General features: G+C 46.1%; 1 protein-coding gene across 1 annotated transcript; it reads right to left on the reverse strand.

Moving 5' to 3' along the window:
• Positions 1 to 12,470: 12,470 nt before the first annotated feature.
• HEBP2 (heme binding protein 2) lies at positions 12,471 to 20,871 on the reverse strand. The gene is made up of 4 exons (XM_082731081.1): positions 20,619 to 20,871; positions 19,964 to 20,096; positions 19,009 to 19,189; positions 12,471 to 13,008 (listed from the first exon to the last, which is right to left on the reverse strand). Exons 1-4 carry the CDS (start codon positions 20,718 to 20,720, stop codon positions 12,810 to 12,812), a joined length of 615 nt encoding a protein of 204 aa, XP_082587207.1. The 5' UTR covers positions 20,721 to 20,871; the 3' UTR covers positions 12,471 to 12,809.
• Between the last annotated feature and the right edge of the window lie 3,148 nt (positions 20,872 to 24,019).

Genomic DNA, 24,019 nt, shown 5'->3' on the forward strand with positions numbered 1-24,019 from the left:
CTCTGGCCTTCACAGCCAGCCCTGTTGGGACCCGGCCCTCTGTGGGTTCTCCTTTACCACTGGAACGCCTGACGTCTGTTCATACTGGCGACACACCCAACCAAAACACTACCTCACAGCCTCCCCTGTAGTCAGGAGGGCACAGTTTTGGCCAATGAGACATGAGCAGTAATCTGGAAATCTCCAGGATGTTTGCTGATACAGGAGCCAGCTCCCTCCCTTGTGGCTTCCTTTCTCCTGTTTCTCCCTGAATGAATGGGAGGCTAGGAGAGGAGCCGTACTCTTCCAGCCTTTCAGTACCAATGGGCTGAAAGCCATATGTTGTGGAAGGTGAAGGAGAAAGTCCTCTCTATACCCAGTGTGGGGCTTGAACTCACAACCCTGAGATCAAGAGTGAGCCAGCCAAGTGTCCCAGGTGTCATTGCTTTTGACTAGGTAGATGTGGGGAGGGATTGATGATGAACCTGAACTGAGACGTTATGGCAAAGGAGGGTTTCACCAAGCAGGGGAAGCTGACAGAAAAACACTCCAAGTGGAGGAGATAGCATGAGCAAAGACACAGAGGCCAAGTGTTCAGAGGAAGCCACATAGTTAAAATGTCTCTAGGGAAACGTCGTAGGGTACAAGACTGGAAAGGTCGTCTCTGGCAAGAATGTAGAGGATCCAGGATGCTCTCCCAAGGAATTTGGGTTTTCTGTAGTATTTAGCAACAGTGAAGGTTTTATAAGGAGAATGGTATGATCTGGCTTGGTTCTTAGCCTTCTAAAGCTACACTCTTCTCTGTTAACTACATCTAATCCCATAGCATTAAATGTGTGCATGTGTGTACTGGTGACTCCTGAACATCTGTCCTCACCTCCTCTGTGATCTCCAGATCTGTGATCTCCAGATAGGTATTACCTACTGCCTGCTCAGAATCTGCATTAAAGGTGGTTTTTTTTTTAAATTTAGATTTTATTTATTTATTTGACAGAGAGATCACAAGTAGACGGAGAGAGAGGCAGGCAGAGAGAGAGAGAGGGAAGCAGGCTCTCTGCTGAGCAGAGAGCCCGATGCGGGACTCGATCCCAGGACCCTGAGATCATGACCTGAGCCGAAGGCAGCAGCTTAACCCACTAAGCCACCCAGGCGCCATGCATTAAAGGTGTTTTAAACTTAATATCTCCAAACCATTCTTCTACACGCCCCCCCAAAAACACACAAATCTCTACCTTATCAATTAACAACGTTACACACACAATGGCTCAGGTGCCATATCCAGGTTCCTTCTTGTGCCTGTTTCCTTTTCACCGACATCTAAACCCTAAGCAAGTCCTGTCAATCATACTGCCAGACTATTTCCCAAATCCAATCACTTCTCACTGGTTCCCTTGCTACTGCTCAGCTCGAAGTTGTTTTCTCCCACCCAGACTCTTGTAGAAGCTTCCCAACTGGTTGGATCTTTAAGGCGCATCTTCAGTCACTCTTAATGTGGCATACAAAATAAGCTCGTAAAAACAATTCATAGCCCTCCAGTGTTTGGAACCCTTTGAAGACTATTACCATCAGAATAGGATTCTAAGGCCTTGCTGTGACCTTTAAGATCTGCCACTGTTTCCCTCACTCAAAGGGTCTGGCCTTATTCTCATTTCAGTCCCTGAGCAGAAGCTACTCCCCACCTCAGAGCCTTGAACTACTGAAAAGAAAAGTTCCTCCATTTCTATGCTGCCTTAACTTTCCTCGGCAAGTAGACACCAAGATCCTGAAGAGTGTCAGTGGTTTTATTGGAGCGTAACACCTTTAAAAGGAAAAGGGAGGAAGGAAGATGAGGCCAGGAAAGCTATCGGATGGCAGTCCTGATCTTACATGTCTGCCTAGCCTATGAGAACTCAGGAAAGCTCACACACTAGCTGGCCCTTTGATGGACAGAAACAGCTAGGTCCTTTACTGCCTTGCTTGGTCTTTGGTAAGAGGTTACACTGAGAAAAATGTGCCTTCAGTTTCTAGTACTTAGTGTGATTATTGGCCACCAACCCTTTCTGATTTGGGAGTAGTATGACCTTAGCTTAAAAGCTAAGGTTGCCCCTGATGAAGCCAACAGTTAGAGGCTGTCAACCAACTACACTATTTGGAGCTGGCTGGCAAGCCTTGAAAAGAGAGCTAAGTGGCACATCTCCATGCTTGCCACGGTCCTCTCTGTAACCTTGTAGGTCCTCTTCCTTCCCCCGCCAACCCGCCCCACCAAAAATCATGAGAGCCGCTCCGCCAGGGCTCTGGCGGACTCCTTTGCATGAGGAGAAAAATGTTTTAAAGGAGCATGGTGGGACCAACTGTAGCTCTTCCTGCCATTGGCCTGGGGCCACATCTGATATTCATCATTTCCACACCCCCACCCCCGCCATGTCCTTTACCTTCAACTGCCACCTCTGCTCCTCTCCCTGGCTTTCCTAGCAGTGTGAACCAAGCTGTCATTCCTAAGGGTCCTAAGGTCCTGAGAATCAAACCATTCTGGGACTAGGGTTGCTACACTTGTCCATTCACAGCTGCAACTGGGCAAGGGATGCCCCAAGTGGGAGACATGTCCCTGGGGGTTCATGCTAGCCTCTGTTTCTGCCACCATTGCTACTTTGTGTGCATGCTGTGCCAGCACTAGGATGGGCACCAACAAAAGCTAAGGGGCCAGGCTGAGTGCCTCTCTGGTGGACATAAACATGTGAGACAGTGCTTTTTTTGCTCTGTGCCTGCTCTCATACGTCCATCCACATGCCTCCATCCTCAGACTTCCTTGTCTCAGTCATCCTTTCTTCTTTTTCCTTTCCAAACTCTGGATCCATTGGCCAAGCCATTTGCCATTGCTATGACTTGAGGTATATTTCACCTTTTCCCTTGCAAAGTAAATGACCAGGTCCATTACCAAAAACCCTACCCTGCCCTACTTTTTTTTTTTTTCTTGCAGAAAAATCACAGAAATTTTTTCCTCCAAGTTGTCTTTCAACATCACCCCTGAGGATGCTGTCCCTGTTGATCTTGCACCCTCAGAGTAAGTCAAGTGATCAGTGCACCAAGTTGAAGTTTTTCCCTCTTCCCTCAGCTGATCATACATGTCTTCCAAATAATCAGAGGGAAGCAGTGAGAATGGGTGTATGCAGCGGGAATGGGTGCAACCATGATGACACAGGAGTTTGGGTGGTCTGTTCATGCAGCTTGCTTATGTACTCTAGTCCTGCTCATGCTTGCTTCTGGATGTATCATTTCTATGTTATTATGATGGACCACTGGTCCTGCCAACTTTATGATTATGAACGTAAGATGGGCAGTTCTGGACACATCATCATGTGGTGTGTCATAGTGACACCTCTCCTAGGGCCCAGTAGCCTACCTGAAGCTTTTTTTCAAAAACCATATCATATTCTCCTGCAGTTAGCAAGCCTTGCTTCAGGAACCCCGGGACCTGCATTGTGATTCTCCCCCTGGGGCTTGTCATAATTCTACATTGTTTTCTTTTCATTGCATTTCTTTCTTTTCTTCACCTCTGATAACATAAATCTGCAAGATCAAATGGGCCATGCTGCTAATTCCTTCCTTTCACTTCTAGGTCTGTTCCTAATCCTAATTGATTTTTTTCCTCCTAATTAAGAGTCATAATTTTGTTTCTTTAAATATCTTTTCTAAAAAGGGGTGCCTGGGTGGCTCAGTGGGTTAAAGCCTCTGCCTTCGGCTCAGGTCATGATCCCAGGGTCCTGGGATCGAGCCCCACTTTGGGCTCTCTGCTCCGAGGGGAGCCTGCTTCCTCCTCTCTCTCTCTCTCTCTGCCTGCCTCTCTCCCTACTTGTGATTTCTCTCTCTGTCAAAATAAGTGAAATCTTTAAAAAAATATATTTTTTCTAAAAAAAGTTTTTTAATTGAATGTTGGGAGTTGTTTGTGGGTGGATTTTGTTGTATTCCTTTAAATAGTATTGGGCCGGGACGCCTGGGTGGCTCAGTTGGTTAAGCAGCTGCCTTCGGCTCAGGTCATGATCCCAGCGTCCTGGGATCGAGTCCCACATCGGGCTCCTTGCTCTGCAGGGAGCCTGCTTCTCCCTCTGACTCTGCCTTCCACTCTGTCTGCCTGTGCTCGCTCTCGCTCACTCTCTCTGACAAATAAATAAAATCTTTATAAAAAAAAAAATAGTATTGGGCCTTATTCAGGCACACAGCCAAGTTTCTTGGGATTAGTTTGATCCTTTCAAGGATTGCTTCTAAACTTCATTAAGGGAGGTCTAGAAAACTCTTTGGTTTAGACAATTAAACCTCACTACTAAGGTAGAACCCTTGTGAGGCACTAGCGGATGCCTCCCTGCATTTTGAGTTATTTCTACTCCTGCTAACAAAAACTCCTGCCTGAAATATGATCTGTGAGTCATTTCTTCTACTGTTTTCCAGTTGTTCATTTCTTGGCTTGGATACTTTCTTCTTACACCTTCACAGATCAGTGCTTGACCAAGGACCTGAGAGGACTCACTGTATATATAGAGAGGTGGAGGTGTGTGTGTGTGTGTGTGTGTGTGTTCATCCTCTATGCTGCTGAACAAATTCTGTTCCCTTTGGCATCCCCTAATACTGATCTCTGTCTTTTCAAATGTCTTCTCAGTGAGCCTACGGGTCTCTGTTTGGCTTTCTCCTACCTGCTTTGCTGCCTAGAAACAGCCTCAAAGCCATAAGCTTGAGCAGTCACTGAACTCACCTTTCCACACCCACCCAGCTCTCCCAACCCCTTCTCTCTGAGAGCACAGATACTGTGGGCTTTCAATGTCTGGTTCCTAGTTCACCATCACAACTAGAAGTGAATGTTCACCCGAGGATCTTTAAAAATATCGCTCAAGGGAATACTGTTTTTTATTTAGTGGGCCAGTTTGGGAAGAGGGGATTTAGAAGCTTAGACTCTTTCCTCAGAAGTCAAGCAATCAATGTGGGGTCATCTTACCTTCCAAGTATGCCAATTTTAATTATGCATCCAGGGATTGAGGCAATAACCAGTGCTTGGTCTGCAGACCCAGGGAACCAACTGGAAGCAAACTTTGATTAGAACTCCATTTATTTTCTAACCTCCATATGCTCTCACTTTAATGGGGAAGAGGAACTATGATGACACCCTAGGTTTCCAGGCATCCAATGTCATTTGAGACCCCAGTGTATCTGCGTATTTCCCTGTCTCCAGGGTACATCCACCTGAGTAAATGGACACAGGTCCCTTTAGAAAAATACTGGGGGACTCATCAGTGTGCACACTTACTGAAATATTGTGGGGACCTTTTCCTGGGAACCCAACCACCTCTTCAGTCAGTGAGTTTTGAGTCTGAAAAGAGGCTCAACTCTGGAAACTGGGCAAGGGGTCAGTGTTGTGGGCAAGGGTGGGGGGCGGTGGGAGTGTGATCTCAGCCTCCTGCTTATCCATTCCTGCTCTCCTTGGGTTATGTATAAAGAACCTTACCCTTGTTGGCTACCCAGTCTATTGTGTCCTTCCATATGCCATGTTCTAGTAACCATTTCCATGAGACTTTACAGGATAGGCCTCCTCGGGCTGCCCTTTTGCCCTTAGTGGTTAACACGATCATTAACTCACCCTGGTTTCTGCAATGAGCGCTGCCACCTGGGCTCTTCGGAGTCTGCCCCTCACCCACATGGCTGTCCTGGCAAGCTAGATTCCTCCCCAGCCTGTCCTGCCAGCCTGGGCTGCAAAGGACAGCTGCTGCTGAGCACGTGGTTCTGTTCACACACCTGTCACCTGTGCCTTTCCAAGGGGACGTAATTGGGTCGCTTGCTGCACGGCGGGTCCTCCGGGCCTTCCCATGGAACATAATTTCTATGGGCTGAATTGTGTCCCCTCCCCCAAGTTCACACGATGACGTCCTCAGCACCAATGCGGCGGTTGTTCAGAGATGGGGCCTTCGGAAAATAACTCGGTTTTGATGAGGTCATGAGGAGAAGCCCTCAAGTCGGGCTTAGTGTTCCTACAAGAAGAAAAATAACCATCTTGTTGGCTCACAACTTGCTTGGGAACCTTCCCCGGTTGTCATCTGAAGCTGGTTCCCAAACGCAGAAGGCAGGGAGAGAGCAAAGGAAGAGGTAAACCGCCTCATACAAGGTGGTGGCAGTTTTGGTAAACAAGGGAACAAGGGAGGTTTGTCTTAGGTAGCTGCACGACCTGGAGTTTTCCGCACCTGCCCACCAGAAGCTCCAAAGTTTTTCGCGGACCCCCTTATCTGGGGCTTTCCCTCCTGTGGCTTCAGGCCCTGCACCGTAAACTCCTCCTCAGGAAGTGTGTTCAGAAGGTCAGGAGGAGCCCAGCGCTGCATCACCATACCTGTGTCCCTCATGTCGCTTCCTCTCCTAGCATAGGAATTTTGTCACCTCACGTCCCCACAAGGATGAGAGAGCCCAATAAGGTATTTTGAAAGAGAGAGATCGTATTTGCATAACTTTTAGTAGAATATTTTGTTATAATTATTTCAGTCTTATTATTGGTTATTGTTAACTTCTTACTGTGCCTACTTTTCATAAACTTAGACGTGATCAGAGGTATATAGGTAGAGGAAAAACCAGTATGTATATGATTCAGTTCTGTCATGGTTTCAGGCACCCGCTGGGGGTCTTAGAACAGATCCCCTGTAGCTAAGGGGGTACGACTGTGGCTAGAGGCCTTAACTGAGCCCCATCCCTGTTTCCATCCATGGGCTGTGACCTTGCAGGAGTCCCTAGGAGCCAGGAGGACAAGAGGAGCGTGCATTCCACCCACAGGGGCGGGCGTGGGGAGCCTCCCACTGCTCTGGGGTCAAGTGGTGTGTTCTTAATGACTGCCTCTGATACGTCCCCCTCGGCCACATGGGGTTATAGTAAGACAACACTGTCTGCAAACCAGCAAGCCGGCCTTCAACAGGCACTGACTTGGCCAAAACTCTAGTCTGAGCATTCCCAGCTGTTAGCACTGTGTGAAGCAAATTTCTGTTGTTTAAGCCCCCGCTAGTCTATGCGGTTTGTTACGACAGCCCTAGCAGACTAAGACAAAAATCAGGTGGGTCTTATTGCTGCCCCTAATTATCCAGCATGGGCCCTTTCGTGAGCTTTGCATTCCTTTCTCTGTTCTCTCTCCCTGCAGCTCAGGCATTTTGACATTCCAATCACTTTTTCCAGGCCTCTAGGAGCCACCCACGTTAAAGCCGTGAGTTTGCACCATCCCCTGGAGTTTTTCTCATGGTATTAAATCCTGTATCCTGAGTGATAACTCCCAAACCAGTAAGCCTTCCCTTATCCAGTCTTCTGATTGAGCACCTGGGGAACCGGGGCCCCAGGGCGCCATCTTGGCCTGCCAGTGGCTGGGTGTTGGCTAGGTTCCACAGCACCTGTGGCATGTTACCCATTTCTTCCTTCGTTAAGGCCTGGCATGGCCCCAGCCAGGTGATGCTATGACTTCACCTTGGGTACAGGCCTGGGAGGTGGGGGACGTCAGCTTCTTGGGACACCCATTGTGTTATGGAGACAGATCTCTGTGAATATTGCATTTCCTCCTGTTAAGGTGGGAGAAGGGGAAAGGTTCTTAATGGGGAAAGGCTAAGCCTCTTCTGCAGGCCCAGAGTGTTCAGAAACTTTCAGGGAGTCAGAATTGTTGGGGGCATCCACCAACTGTCCTCATCATCCAGGTTTGGTCCTGACCTTGGTGTAACAAAGGTGGTTTAGTTTAATTTTTTTTTTTTTAAGATTTTTATTTATTCATTTGAGAGAGAGAGGAAGAGCTAGCGAGAGCATGAGCAGGGAAGCCTAGACTCCCCAACTGAGCCCAGGGAGCCCAAAATGGGGCTCCATCCCAGAACCCCAGGATCATGACCTGAGCAGAGGGCAGACGCCCCAGTGGAGCCCCCAAGCTGCCACTGGTTGAACATCTTTGGTGGTTACTACTTTTACCATGAAATCCTGTGCTTGACCTACAGCTTTTTCTGCTGAACTTCGGCATGAGGGGAGGGCTTCTTAGCAAAGAGACTCTGGCTCTCACACTTAGTTTTAAATTGTCTGTTAATTGACCTCAACTTTTCCTTATCCACCTGGAGGACATCAAGTTAGTAATAACCACTTGAGTCCATTACCCTTGTACTCATTACCCACCCCCACCCCCCTTCTAATACACCTGAATCATCCATAGCCATTGTCCGCTTCTCCGGGAGTATGTCACCTAAAGTTTTAATAACTAGACAGCCCTCTTATGCCCGGAGTCATCTATGCACTGCCTACCCACCAGCGATGTGAGCCTCAAAACCAACCACTCAGGGGATGACCCAGTGTCAGGATGCTCTTAGCGCCCGTAATCGAGGGCCACTCTGACCCCAGTTATGCCGGTTTGACCCTGGGATGGAGTTAGGAGCACAAGAAATGTATGACAAAGTTACAGGCTCTGAAAGGAGAAAGGAGAGGCAAGATTGTGGGGGTGGAGGGAGCTATCAGGCTTCTTAACAGATCTAATGACGTCTCCTAGACCCCCACGGAGCTCCAGAACAAAGACTGTTTACTCTAGGTCCTTGCCATCACTTTGCTCAGTCTTAGGCTGGAAGATGCCAGAAAACAGCAGACTATCAGTTCCCACTGCCTTGCTCAGGCACAGACTCTCTATGCCCAGAGAATAGTGTGTCCTTATCTTGAATCTGCAGCCAACCCTGAAGAGAATGTCAGCTAGAGACATCAGCTGACCACAGCCCTCAAAGCCAGGCAGCTGGTCCTTTCTTGAATGTGGATCTGAGGAGTACAGCTCCATGTAACTGGAGAAGTCCCAAGTCCCAGAAAAGAAATGACCGGTCTTTGGCCAAAGTTACACTAAGTACCAGAGATGACCAAGGACAACTTCGTGTCAGTAATCTCAGCTCTACACCAGCCTCCTACATTGGGCTAGGCAGCGGCAGCCCAATGAAGGAGTTCCCTCACTCTGGGAACTGCACCTCCACCACAAAAGCTCGATTCCTAGGGTATTCCTAAATAAAGGCTGCTAACCCTTGACTCCTGCACTTCCCACAACCCTGTACCAAATCAGCAGTTTCCTTTGTCCCAGAGAGCTAGAGAGACTGCAAGCACAGCTTTCTCTCTTCTCTCTCTTGCTCAACAATCACTACACACAACTTTTTGTTCTGAATACTGAACATGGCCTCTTCCTTTGACCTGGTCATCTCTGCCCAAGATGTCCCCAATCTTGGGGACTGACTGGCCCCTTCTCACCCTCCCAGTCTCAAATCTCTCTTCCTCAGAGAGGACTGGGCTGTCCCCACCGTGAGACGTCTGCTGTCCCTGGCCATGCCACCCACCATCCCAGAGCCTCATTTTATCTATACCCTCTCCCTCTCCAGAAAATAAACCCCACGAGGACACTCACTGCTGTATTCTCAGGAAGGAGGACTGAATGGAAGAGAGGCATTGTGGGATTGGATAATTATGAAGTCGCCGATGAGTGAGTGTTTCTGTCACCACCATGTCCCAGTCCCCATGCATAGTGCAGTGGTAGACATGCATGCTAGACATGCCACTATGACTTCTTCAAGAGTGAAGGAAAGAAAACGACCTCCCAGTGAAATGTTTAGGGAGAAAGGTTAAGTAATAACTAGAAAAGACAGAATAAATGCACTGAATTTAAGTGAATTATTTTCAGAGTTTGGAAAAGATAATTTAATGAAAAATGGATGGACACATCGACATGTGGAGAACTCTGAGGAAAGCAGTGATGGCTGTGGGACTGGATCGCTCTTTCTGGAGAAACCAGATCACCCAGGCAAAGGAGAGATGGGAATTATTGCCCCCTACAAAAGTCTAGGGGGGAACTAGGATTTAATTTTGGAGGATAAGGACGGTCAGGCAGAATCTGAACCTGTTGGTAGGCAGGGTGGTTAGGACTTGTGGATCCAGACAGCTTAGAGAGGAGAGGAGGGGTGCTCACTGAGGGGGCAAGAGTTACACCAAGAGCAAAGGTGGAAGGCTTAGCCTTAGAAAAGAGTCTACACAGAAGTTTGCTATAGATAAGAGAAGAACAATCTCCACAGAAATGCTGACATAAGGGATATGTGGTAGTCATTGCCAGCCGTGTTATTAAAATAACTGATTTACTGCTATGAGAAATATTCTCTGAATTGATTGAAGGCTGAAAAATGTTTTAGTTTATGATTTATGGAAGAGAAGGGGGAAATGGGATATCCTGGACTTGAATGGTACAAAATGCATTTTTTTCTAGAACATGTTTCAGATTTCAACTAGATGTTGGCTATCAAAAATATGCTTCTCTTGTTAAAAATGGAATTTATTACATAAGAGGTGCCTATTTGCATAGAACTATAAGGTAAATATTAGAAATATTTACCTCATACAAGTAGAAACTAGTACTGTGGACAGTCTAGTGGGAGGGCTAGAAGGGGTCCTCCAGCTGGTTTCTTTTAAATGAGCTAAAGAAGAAAATTAATTTCTTTTTGGCAAGCATAAAAAGGCAAATAACCTTGAAAAATAATTGCCTGAGATTTTAAAATTTTATATCCGTAAGAATTTCAAAGCCAGAAATCTAGCTTGTTTTGTATCAAAAATGACAACCTAGAAGGAAGCTCTGAGGTCATCATCATATTGATCATTGCTCATGCACATTGCCTACACAGGATGAATGGCTCTGTATGGTCCCGGCCACTCGTGGCCCAAGAGAGCTGCGCTCTGCCATCTGCCAGTGGGGCATAGCGGGTATCACATGGACCCAGCAGTCAGACCGCCCGGACTCCAATTCGCCTCTGCTCTTACAGCTTCTTCTGGAGCAAGTTACCTAACAGCTCTGTGCCTCACATCTTTGTCTGCAAAAAGGAGCTGCTAGAATGTGGCACAGAGTTGTTCTGAGGGTCGAATGTAGTAATTCAGGTGAAACGCTTAGAATAGTGCACCTGGAAGGTAATCCAGAAATTTTAGTTAGGGATGGGAACCGTTAACTATAGGTATGACTTTATCTAGGTTAGCAATTCAGGTAAGAGAGATGGGAATTATTGTCCTAGAGAAGGGTCTAGGGAGACCTAGGATTATATTCACTATAGCTGTTCTGGTTAGGGAGGTTAATTTTAAGATATATCACATCATGTTGGGGTTGACAGGACCTTAACATCTATGGTTCCATCCTCTTGCTTACATCTTCTCTGGAAGTGATCACACGGTCTCTGCTTAAACACACACCATGACGGGAACTGGAAGCAGTGTCATTCACGGGCAGCTGAGTTGTTGGGAAGTTACTAAGCACCAACCTGCCTTTCTCCTTTACCCCTTCAACCATCATGCCCTGGGAGGCCACAGTAGTCACTGCCTTTCCCACAACGGGCTTCCTCTCTGTGGAAGAAGACTCCAACCACCCCTGTTTTGACCTCAGTCTGTACTTCTAATCGATTCTTTCCAGCGTGACTGTTAACTCAAGCAAAAGACCAGGTGGGCAAAGTATCCCTGATGGGAACTGAAACTACCTGCTCAAGCAGTGAAGACTCTGTGTGATTGAGCCCAAGACAATGATCGACTGGACCTTTACCACCCACCCACGTGTACCCACCGACCTTTGTCCCATGCTGTTCTTAGATGAACCTGGAAGTATTTTTAGCATGTTAGAGATCGTCCTTAGACGCCAGACCCCAGTCTTCCCAGTGCTAGCCTCAATGAAATAAATTCCTTTCTTGTTTCACCACATCTCATCTCTCTGCCTTTGGATTTTGTCAGCGGCCAGTGGCCGAACCTGGTCTGTTTGGGACCCCCAGAGCCAGGTGCTTTGGCATCTTTGGGCTCCAGTTCATCTGACATCTGTAGGACAAGCATGTTCCAATACAATCAGGCACAGATTTCAACCTTGATTCTGTGGCAGCCCATTCGTTCAATAATTATCATCATTTTTGTATGACCTCCCAAACTGCATGAAATACTTAAAAAATGCACGTGAATTTTAAAATTGCATGTTTGTATACATGCCTTTGGGAAAGAACATGTCTTTATTGAGTTTCAAAATAGGATAGAAGTCCCTAACTTCATAAATTTGGTCTCTGTCATGAAATATTATTGACCCTTCTAGGTATGGTTAGAATTTTCTTATGCAGTGGGGGTAGTTGGGAGGATGGGGAAGAGTAGCCCAGAGAATGTGACCCGGTCAGGTGCAAAAGAATCTGATTTTTTTTTTTTTTTTAAGGCATTACCAGGATAACCAGGCATAATTAAATAGAGTCTTTTTTTTTTTTTTAATTTTTTATTTTATGACAGTGAGAGACACAGCAAGAGAGGGAACATAAGTGGGGAGAGTGGGAGAGGGAAGCAGGCTCCCTGCTGAGAAGAGAGCCCAATGTGGGGCTTGATCCAAGGACCCTGGGATCATGACCTGAGCCGAAGGCAGACGCTTAATACCTGAGCCACCCAGGCACCCCAAGAATCTGATTTTTGCTTTCAACTGAACTTCACCTTATGAGGCTTCACAGCCGTGCCACACAAAATACCTCTTTAATATTTTTATTGATAATATCTGGAGGGGATAACATCCAAAGGACGCAAATCCAAGTTGAAAAAGGCAACATCATGTGAAGAAGGGTCAAGTAACAGGACTTCCCGGGAGCCTCACAGAAGTAAAATCCTCCAGAGCTGTGACTGATTCACATGTTTCTAGAATACTGTCCTCTGTTCCCTGTGTATCTAGATAAAGCTTCAAACATTAAAAGGCACCTTGGAGATAAGCTCAATTCATCGTTCTCTCAAGTAGAGCAACTACTCTACATTTTACAGGTATGCAGTGCTGATGTCTACAGTAAGAAATGAAACTTCCTGGGGTTTTTTCCTCATTCATTTTCTTTGGATGGTTCATTTTTCTGAATCAACCACACTTCGTTATTTCTATCAAGCAACTTGAAAGGACTGTTGTAGACAGCCGTGTAGTAAACCTTCTCATTGAAAACTTTTCCTTCTTCCCTCAAAGTACTTGCTAATGTCAAAAGTTGTTCTTGATTTTTTTGAGCACTAGAGAATCCATCGAAAGCCCTGCAAAGGAGAAAGTAAATAACCATGAGGGATGTTCATGCCGATGTAAATGTCAGTCTGAGAAGGACACGATGAAGGCTGGATCAGGTGCAGCTTCCCGGCCCCTCCCCCTCAGCAGCTGACCAGGCCATTCCTCTCCTCTGGTTCCCATTCCCAGCGCCCCTCGCCACACACGGAGGAGACCCAGGAAGAGGCATACGTCCCAGCTGCTGGCAGGCAGATTTGGAACTTTCACCATCTCGTGCTCTAACTCTTGCTTCTCAGACTTTCACGAGTGTGTACAGGTCACCTGGGAATCTTGCTCAAATGTAGACGCAGGAGGTCTGGGGTGGATCCCGAGAATCTGCATTCCTAACAAGCTCCCCATGATGCTGAGGCTGCTGGTCAGAGGAAATCCCTTTAGAAGACTCCCTTTCAGGCTTCTAATTTGTTATGGAATCATTCCCTTCCCCCCCCCCATCCCCCTGAAGAAAAGGGTAGGTGCCACATTACTGAGGACTATGATAGAGTTTCGACCCTATGAATTTATAGTCTAATGGAAGAGGGGAACATTTTGGCAGCTCTTTACATATAGCCTGAGAAGAGATTTAATGGAGACAGGATCGATATGCTTGGGAACACCGAGGATATTTCTGAATCAGGGGTAAGGGATGTTGTCTGGGTTCGGTCTGGAATGGTGGATGGCTTTGCTGGGCAGGAAAAGGGGAAGGAGAAGAAAAGCAACCAAAGTTCAAAAACACAAATTCATAGTGAGGCACAAAATGAGCTCTGAAAGGTGAGTCAGAGCCTGAAAGGGGAATCTCGTATGTTGGCTCAGGGCCCTTTTGAGATTATTGTGAAGGATGCTGAGCACAAAAGTGCCTTGATCGATCTGGGAAAGACAGATGGAAAAGAGACTGGAGGGAAGGAGCCAGTTCGGAGGTTGCTATGGGGATGGGGAAGAAAAGACAGTCAAAAGATTTAAATAACAAGTGGGAAAAGAGAATCGAAGTTTAAGTGTAGATTTTCAAGTATATAAACAAAACTATCCTGGGACGCCTGGGTGGCTCAGTTGGTTGGGCGGCTGCCTTCGGCTCAGGTCATGATCCCAGCATCCTGGGATCGAGTCCCACATCGGGCTCCTTGCTCAGCAGGGAGCCTGCTTCTCCCTCTGCCTCTGCCTGCCATTCTGTCTGCCTGTGCTCGCTCTCTCCCCCTCTCTCTCTTTGATAAATAAATAAAATCTTAAAAAAAAAAAAAAAAAACTATCCTGAGGTTAAATCATGACAGCACTCAGACCTAGCTAAGTTGTTGTTATATATAGATGATGAATTTGACTTTGAAGAATAGGAAACAGAAAATCATGGATATTCCCAATATGGCTTCTTTTGCATAAGTTCTATTATCAATGTGCCAGCGGAAAAGCTTAGTCCTACCATTCTCCAGGTAAGATGTAAGGTCTCAAAGTACAAACCATGTGTATTTCATTCAACGATGTTCATGAGACACCTAGAATTGTTCCTGGCACACAGTATCTTTTAAACCCTCATCAAATAGTGTAGGAATCTAATACGCACATGTACATGAAATAAAATGTTGAAGATAAATTGATGAAACTGTTCTAATTTTCAGAATGTTGACCAATAATGATAATTCTGAACCATATGTTTACCTCCTAAATCTATTATTTCCTTAATGAAGAGCCAACGCTTAGTCTGTTCTGCCCAAAGGAAACTTGCTTTCAGATCCTATTTCTGCCCTGACATCAAATCTCGAATCCCCCTAGTTAGAAATCATCTTTTGTTCTCCGAATACATATTGTTCTACAATGACCCATCACAGCTTTATTCAGTACACAAACATATGAGTCTCTTCCCACGCACCTGCCTTGCTAGGAGCTGCAGGGTATGAACAGAGGACCATGTTCCTGAATTGTTGAGAAAGTTACAGTCTGTACCTCTATCACTCTAATTTAGAATAATAGAAGAACAGAGTGACTAGCTAACTGGAGAAAGTGAGGAAGGCATCACAGAGGAGGTACCATTTGATCCAAGTCCTAAAGGACAAAAGTGGATGCTCCAGGAAGAGGAGAAACGAAGAGCTAGAACTAGTAGCAAAGTCAGGTGCACGTTTTAATATTTTACAGAAATCAACTCATTTAATCTTCATGGCAACCCTATGAGATAGGTTGTTACTATAACTATATATATTTTACAGAAGAAGAGCTTTGGGCAAGGAAAATCTGAGAAACCTGCCTGAGGTCACGGGTAAAGACATGTGGAAGGTCCTAGCCACAGTGATCCAGTAACAAAAAGAAATAAAAACCATCCAAATTGGCAAGGAAGAAGTAAAACTTGAACTATTTGCAGATGACATGATAGTATATATAGAAAGCCTGAAAGACTCTGCCAAAAAACTGTTAGATTTGATAAATGAATTCTGTAAAGTTGCAAGATACAAAATCAATTTACAGAAACCTGTTGCATTTTTATACACCCATAATGAAACAGCAGAGAGAGAAATTAAAGAATCAATCCCATTTACAATGGCACCAAAAGCCATAAGATCCCTAGGAATAAACCTAATCGAAGATGTAAAGGACCTGTACTCTGAAAACTATAAAATATTGATGAAAGGGGCACCCGGGTGGCTCTGTTGGTTAAACGTCTGCGTTCGACTCAGGTCGTAATTCCAGAGTCCTGGGATCAAGCCACATGTTGGAGGGAGGGAGGAGGTCCCTCCTCAGTGGGGATTCTGCTCCTTCCTCTCTCTCTACCTCTCTTCCCCCAACTCCTGCTTTCTCACTCTCCCTTTCTCAAATAAATAACATCTTTTAAAAAATAAAATACTGATGAAGGAGACTGAAAAGGACACAAAGAAATGGAAAGACATTCCATGCTCATAGATTGGAAGAACAAACATTGTTAAAATGTCTATATTACACAAAGCAATCTACATATTTAATGCAATCCCTATCAAAATACCAACAGCATTTTTCACAGAGCTTGATCAAACAGTAAAATTTATATGGAACCACAAAAGACCCTGAATAGTGAAAGCCACCTTGAAAAAGAGAACAAAGCTAGAGGCATTTCAATTTCAGACATCAAGTTACATTACAAAGTTGTAGGAATGAAAATAGTATGGTATTGACACAAAAACAGACACATAAATTAATAGAACAGAATAGAAAACCAGAACTAAGCTCACAATTATATCATCAATCTTTGACATAGGAGGAAAGAATATTCAATGGGATATTGGATCATCTCTTCAACAAAGAGTACTGGGAAAATGGGACAGCAACCTGCAAAAGAATGAAATTGCCACTTACTTGCACCATACACAAAAAGATTCAAAATGGGTTAAAGGCCTAAATGTGAGACCTGAAACCATAAAATCGTAAAAGATAACACAGGCAGTAGCTTTCACATTGCCCGTAGCAATCTTTCTAGATATGCCTCCTAAGGCAAGAGAAACAAAAGCAAAAATAAACTATTGGGAATACATAAAATTAAAAAACTGCAAAGTGAAGGAAACAATCAACAAAACTAAAAGGCAATCTATAGGATGGGAGAAGTTATTTGCAAATGACATATCTGATAAAGGGTTAGTATCCAAAATATATAAAGAACTTAGAAAACTCACCACCTAAAAAAACAAATCCAATTTAAAAATGGGCAGAAGACATGAACAGACATTTCTCCAAAGAAGACAAACAGATGGCCAACAGACACATGAAAAGATGCTCAATATCACTTGTTAGGGAAATGCAAGTCAAAACTACAATGAGATACAACATCACACCTGTCAGAATGGCTAAAATCAACACAAGATACAACAGGTGTTGGCAAGGATGTGGAGAAGGGGGAACCCTCTTGTGCTGTTGGTGGGAATGCAAACTGGTGCAGACACAATTTGCACTACTAGTTATTTACCAAAAAAATACAAAAACACTAATTCGAAGGGATACATGCACCCTGATGATTACAGCGTGATTATCTACAACAGCTAAAACAGGGAAACAGCTCAAATGGGTGAATGGATAAAGAAGATGTGGTATATATACACAGTGGAATATTACTCAGCTATAAAAAGAATGAAATCTTGCCATTTGCAATGACATGGATGGAGCTAGAGAGTATTATGCTAAGCAAAACAAGTGAGAGAAAGACAAATGCCATGATTTCATTCATATGTGGAATTTAAGAAAGAAAATAAATGAGCAAAGGGGGGGGGGGAAGAGAGGCAAACCAAGAAATAGACTCTTAACTATAGAGAACAAACTGGTGGTTACCAGAGGGTGGTGGGTGGGGGAGGGGTGGGACAGGTGATGGGGATGAAGGAGGGCACTTGTTGTGAAGAGCTCCGGGTGATGGATGGACGTGCTGAATCCCCTGAAACTAATATGACACTGTATGTTGACTAACTGGAATTTAAATAAAAACTCAAGAAAAAGGAGAGATGTGGAAGAACATGGGCTGCTTGGGGAAGAGTGGGAAGGTTGCGGAACATAACTAGTGGGGAGACACGGCTGGGCCACGTTATAAAAGACATTGTAAACAATCTGAACTTCCCCCCACAGCAAGTGGAAAGTCACAAAAATTTCTAGTGAAGTAACGGGTTGGGGTTTTTGTTTTGCTGTTGTTGTAGTAAGAAAGACCATGGATTCCTATGAGGAGCACGAGGGGAAGGACAGGTTACTCCCAGCAGCCGGGAGGCTACTGAAGTGGAACAGTCAAGACTTGAGATGAAGAGACATCCGAGCATCTACTGAGTATCCGGCATTGTGCCGAGCCCTGAGGGATACAGAGATGATTAACGTGTGGTTCCTAGTAGATGACGACCTGAAGAAGTCACAGGGAAGGGGAGAATGAAACAGAATTATGGATCATTTCCAAGGAGACTGGATCAGATCTCACAACCAGTTGTCAGGGAAGAGTGCACTGATGATGGCCTTGGAGTCCTTGCTGGGGAGGTTATCTGGTGGAGGAAGGTCACTGCTCACATACATTGAGGACTGGGAAAAGGCTCATTTGTAGAGCTGTTGAGTTTAATCCCCACCTACCCCCCAATGGAAATGTCCAGCAATTAGGGTAATCAGGGCTGGATACACCAAATTTTGAGAGTCACTAGACACATGTGGTTGAAGCTTTATAAACAGATCACCCAGAGCAAGTCTGCTTTGACGTGGGGGGTCAATGCGAGCTGTCAATATCACTTCCTGGGTGAGAGAGAGGAACAGGAGGAGATGAATGGCAAGACAGCGACTTTCTGAGACATAACAGGATGAATCAGCATCAAGAGAACAGACGAGGCAATACATGAAGGCCCCAGGGGTCACACGGGCAAGAGCGGTCATCACATGACAGGCAAGGGCACTGCTGACGGTGACGACGGCGTTCCCAAGGAGATAGTACGGGCTCCCCCAGACTGTCTGTGGAAACAGAGACAGATTCCTTTAGCGGGTGAGTGGTAACAAGAGGGAGAAAGGAATAAAGTGACTCCAGTACGAGAGTCTTAGCATGTTCTGTGCATGTTTTATATTTCAACAGAGAGAATTTAAGAATGTGTTGAACAGGTACTGGAAGCCAGAAATAGTACAAGGAAACACTTGACGAAGAGAGGCAATGACTGCCAGAAACAGCCAGCATCCATTGGGCTGGGGCACAGAGGAAGAGTCTGGGGCTATCAGAATCTAGAAGCTAGGAGGACGGGTACTGTGCCCTGTGTGTTAGGACTTTTGTTCAGGGTTACCTCAGTGGTAGGTGGAGAATAATGTGCATCGTGTCTTAGCTGTGTAAGGTGTGCAACAAGCTCTTCATTACATGAATTGATTTTATCTTGCAGTAGCCCCTTAGTAACACATAAAACTAAGCCAGGAGGGAAACACCACGAAAACGCGTTAGACCTCTTTTTTGACAGAAGGGTGAAAAGCCCGCTGAAATTGCAGAGGAGCAAAACCGAGAGCAGGCAAGGAAAGCTAGCAGTGGGCAGGGCCATAAATTATCTACCACTTACCGTACAAACACAGTCATTTCAGCTCTGTCTTCAATGAAGACATCTGACTCTGAGGGCCGGGGCGGATCGGATTGCTGCTCAGAGGGGATGTACAGGGAAATGGTAATGATAGACTCGCTAAAAGGACCTGAACCGGGCTCCACGTAGCTTGTCACCGGAGCTGTCATCTTTATCTTCATCTCTGGACCATAAAATAACATATTTAATGCCATGAAAAGACTGTGAAAACAGATTTAGTTTCTTTACGACTACTTCTAAAAATGTAACCTATTATTTTTTGGTTGGAGTTTCCTGACTTACATTATGTTACTGACTTAAAATTTACCTTTGAGATAATTTTCATCCTTAAAAAATAAGGGCAAAATGATTCAATTATCCTCTGGCCACATTAAACACTTTCTCTACTATTAATATTTTTGGTTAATAAAGTCTAGTTTTAGGGATGGAAGGGAAAATTAGAGATCATATAGTCCAGTCTTGGCTGTCTGTCTGTCTTTCTCTCTTTCTTTCTCTTTCTCTTTCTTTCTTTCTTACAATTCAGAAACTGAGATCCCACAGGCTAGGTGACCTGCTAAAACACAAATAGCGAAAGAGACCAACCCAGATATCTTGAGACCCTGAATCTTGGGTTCTTTGTACCTTCCTGCTTCCTGATGACTCTTAACCTACCAGTCACCAAATTACCTAGAAGCACTAGCCATGAAATGGACTTAACAGGAGTTACACAGAGGCCTAGCTCATCTAGCAGAAACAGGCAAGAACAGAGGCTGAAAGCACTAGCCTCCTCTAGACTCTGCTCAGGATGCTGAGCAGAGTCCCTGTCTTCACACACTAAGTCTTTGATGATCTCATTATTTTTCTATTCTAAAGTATCTCTCTTTAATAAGCTAAAACACAAGAATAAGCCAGGGGACTCGACCACAATATATATAATTATAAGGTAAACTGTCTTCACCTTTCTCATTTTTGCCTTGAATGTAGCCGTTCAGCTTTGTAAAACCGGTCTGGATGGCTGAATCCCAGTCCATGGACTCAACGGAAGTGCTGACCCACTTGGCGGGTCCATAGTGCCGGATCTCGTAACTTCGCTAAAATGGAACAGAGAAAACTGGGGGAAGCAATTCAAAGAAGGCAAGACGTGAGAGGCAACAGTCCAGGTTCTTTGATCTCAGGTCCACCTGGTTCTGGTTCCTTCGACCTGGCGGGGCCCCTCCCCCGAGGCTCCCATCCTGGGATGAGAGACTGTGGAGGCCTCCGCCGCCCCCAGAGGTCCGGAGTCGCTCCGTTGAGATAACAGCTAGCATCTGTTAGGTCCTCTGGGCTGGAGAGTCCTCTGCGGGCTCTGAGACCTGATCAATTCCTTTTTCTTTTTTTAACCTCACAAGAAACTGAGATGTGGCCAGTTGAAATGGAGATGTGGCCATGACCTAGGGTTATGGCTAACCGACCGAATTTTCTCCTCTGAGCAGGAACGGAACCGGGGACCCAGACAACTTTTTTAAAAAAATTGAAGTTTTTACTTAAATCTGCGGGACCCTCCGGTCCCACTGCAAATCCTCCAGCGCGCTCCGCCCCGCACCCGACCGTCCGCGCCCGCGGGAGGCGCCTACCTGGGGGCCCGCGTCCTCCGGGGCCGTCCACCCCGGCGTCTCCACGGCTTGGGCCGCCGCGCGCTCGGCTGTCGCGGGGTCCGGCTCCAGCACCTCCGCCATGGGTGGCGCCGTCGCTCGGGGGGAAAGAGGCTGACGAGCCGAGCCAGGAAGGGGCCGCCCCGCTGCGCGCCGCGCCCGCCTGCCCCGCCGCGAGTCCCCGCCCCGGCGCTGCCCGCAGCCCAGGTCACCCGGCCGACGCGCGTCCCTCCTCCCCGCAGTGCGGGGGACCCGAGTTCTCAGGAGCCCGCCTGCGCTTGGGCCGGGAGGGGGCGCTGCGACCGCGAGGGCCCCCCGATTCCCACGCCGGCAGTCTGGCGGGGCCGCGTTCCCTCTGCCGGGACCCCCCACTCCTGCCCCGCCCGAACCCCGCAGCGGTGAGGGCGGGAGACAGGATTGCAGGGTTCGCTTAGGCCGGGCGTCCTTTGGGATTCCCTCCCGTCCCCTTCGCGCAGAGGTGTGGGCTGTGGAAGCCGGGGGTGGAGGACTCAGAGACTGGCTTGCGGGGTTTCTGGTGTAACAGGTTTGGGAACCTCTCCGCGGCTCCACCCGCTCAGGAAGCCTGTTCTGCAGATCGGTCGACTCCCGGGGATCGGCGTGAGCTCGGCCCGCACCCTGGGTGCACTCAGTGGAGGCGGGAGGGAGCCTGCTCGCCCGATGGGAGGGTGGACAGGCTGCCACCTGGGACCTTGGCTGTATCTTCTGCCCCACCTCCCACCCCCTCCCGCCGTGGGCCCAGAGCTCTGTGCACGAATCGGATCCCGGGCGCAGCCAGAGACATGAGGTCTTACTCACACCTAGAAAGTGTCCATGGTGCCCAACAGCCATCAAGGTCCGCCGGGGGAGGAGTCAGATGGGGCTACAGCTAGGCCTGGAGACAATCTTAAACTGTTCTGGTTTAATGACCTTTCCCTGAAATGCTGAGGCGGTCCCACTAGAGCTATCAGGCTGGAGGGAGGGAGGTAAAGGGGGTCAGAGAAATGAGGGGGTACAGCGACAGGACTCTGTGCTTCTAAAACTTTGTGGTTGGATTTATTCTTTATTTTTCCTAAGAGCTTTACTGAGATATAATTCACATTCCATCAAATTCACCCATCTAATGTGTACCATTCAGTGTTTCAGTGTATTCACAGTTGTGCAACCATCACTACAATCAACTTTACATTTTTCTTAAAGACTTTTATTATTTATTCCACAGAGAGATAGAGAGCACAAGTAGGCAGAGCGGCAGGCAGAGTTAGGGGGAGAAGCAGGCCCTCGGCTGAGCAGAGAGCCTGCTGGAGGGCTCAATCCCAGGACGCTGGGATCATGACCTGAGCGGAAGGCAACCGCTTAACTGACTGAGCCACCCAGATGCCCCACTATAATCAATTTTAGAACATTGTTATCACCTCTTCCTGGACTCCAAACCCCATACTCCTTAGCCATCACTCCCCAATTCCCCATTCCCCAGCCATAGGCAACTACTAATCCCCCTTCTCTCTCTATAGGTTTGCTTTTTCTGGCATTTCATATAAATGAAATAATGCAGTGTTTTAAGGTCCACTCTCTCAGGGCTTATAGGGAACAGAACCTTATTGCTCAGGGTTCTGGATGTGGAAAGTCCAAGATCAGAATGCTAGCAAGTTCGGTGCAGGCTCTTCGGGAGGCAGACTGCTGATGGCGTCCTTACAAGGTGGAAGGGGCAAGGCAGCTTTCTCTGGCTTCTTCTATAAGGGCACTAATCCCATTCAGAATCCCATTCTCTGGCTTCTTCTATAAGGGCACTAACCCCTCCTGACCTATTACCTCCCAAAGGCCCCACTTCCTAATAGCATCACATGGAGCATTTGGTTTTCAAAGCATGAGTTTTGGGGGGATGCGAACATACAGACCATATAGGATGCAGCGTGTGGTCCTTTATTGCTGACTTCCTTCACTGAGCAAAATATTTTGGGTTTCATCCATGTTGTAGCATGCATCCTTGCTTCACTCCTTTTGGTGGCTGAGAATATTCCATTGGATAAATATTTTTCATCAGTTGATGGATGTTCAAGTGGTTTCAAACTTTGGGCTATTATGAAGGATGCTGCCACAAACATTTTTGCCCAGGTTTCTGTATGACATGTTTTCATTTCTCTTGAGTGAATTCCGAGGAGTGGGATTTGCTGGGTCAAATGGTAACACGGCATTTAACTTTATAAGGAACAGCCAGACTGTTTTCTAAAGTAGGTGTACCCTTTTAGATTTTCATCAGCAGGCTGTGAACATTCTGTTTCTTCATACCCTCACTAATGCTTGTTATCACTTTGCTTTTCGATTATAGCCATCTTATTGTGCATGCCTGATGTAAAAATAAGGGTTTTTTTGAGCTACAATTTACATAATGTAAGATTCACTACCTTAAAGTATACAGTTCAGTGGATTTCAGTATTTTCAGTCTGGTATACAACCACATCACTATCTAATTCCAGAACATTCCATCACTCCAAAAAGAAACCCCCATACAATTGAGCAGTCACTCCCAATCTCCAAAACCTCCTAGCCCCTGGCAATCACTAATTTATTTCTATCTCTGTGGATCTGCCCATTCTGGACATTTCATTTAAGTGGAAAATAACATGTGTTCTTTTGTGACCGACATCTTTCTCGGCGTGTAATGTCTTCAGAAGTCATCTGTGTTGTTGCATGTATCAGCACTTCATTCTTTTTTATTGCTGACGACCATCCCATTGTGTGGTCCTACTGTTTTTAAAACAATTGATGTCCTCTTTCTCCTTTCCCCTTCCCTGTCCTAACAAGTGGACGCATGATACTTGCTAGTGTTTACATCGATTTTATCATTATGCTGATCTAAGTTTGAATTCTTTAGTGAAGGCAAAATAATGAATTTTGACTGATTTTTTTTTAAACAGTCTGATTATTTTAACTGCTATCACATGTGATCCTCTGCTTAAGTGACTTGGCAAAGTTGGGAATATAATTTTCTTCTCAGAAAGTTGCTTTTTTTTTTTTTTAAGATTTTTATTTATTTGACACAGAGAGAGAGATCACAAGCAGGCAGAGAGGCAGGCTGGGAGAGCGGGGAAGTAGGCTCCCTGCTAAGCAGAGAGCCAGATGCAATTCGGGGCTGGATCCCAGGACCCTGAGATCATGACCTGAGCCAAAGGCCAGGCCGAGGCTTAACCAGGCGCCCCTACTTCTCAGAATGTTTTAAGAGAAAAAGAAATAATTTACATTGTTTAAGATTCCTGTTGTTCTTTTCATCTGCAGTTGTAGAAAACCTGAGGCTGAATTTGGAGACATTCATTTAATAGGGTGTGGAATGCCCAATTAATGAAGATAACAGCAGGTGACTCAGTTGAGTTATCTATATTTATAAG

Source organism: Mustela nivalis (assembly GCF_964662115.1).
Source record: "Mustela nivalis genome assembly, chromosome: 5".
Taxonomy (NCBI): domain Eukaryota; kingdom Metazoa; phylum Chordata; class Mammalia; order Carnivora; family Mustelidae; genus Mustela; species Mustela nivalis.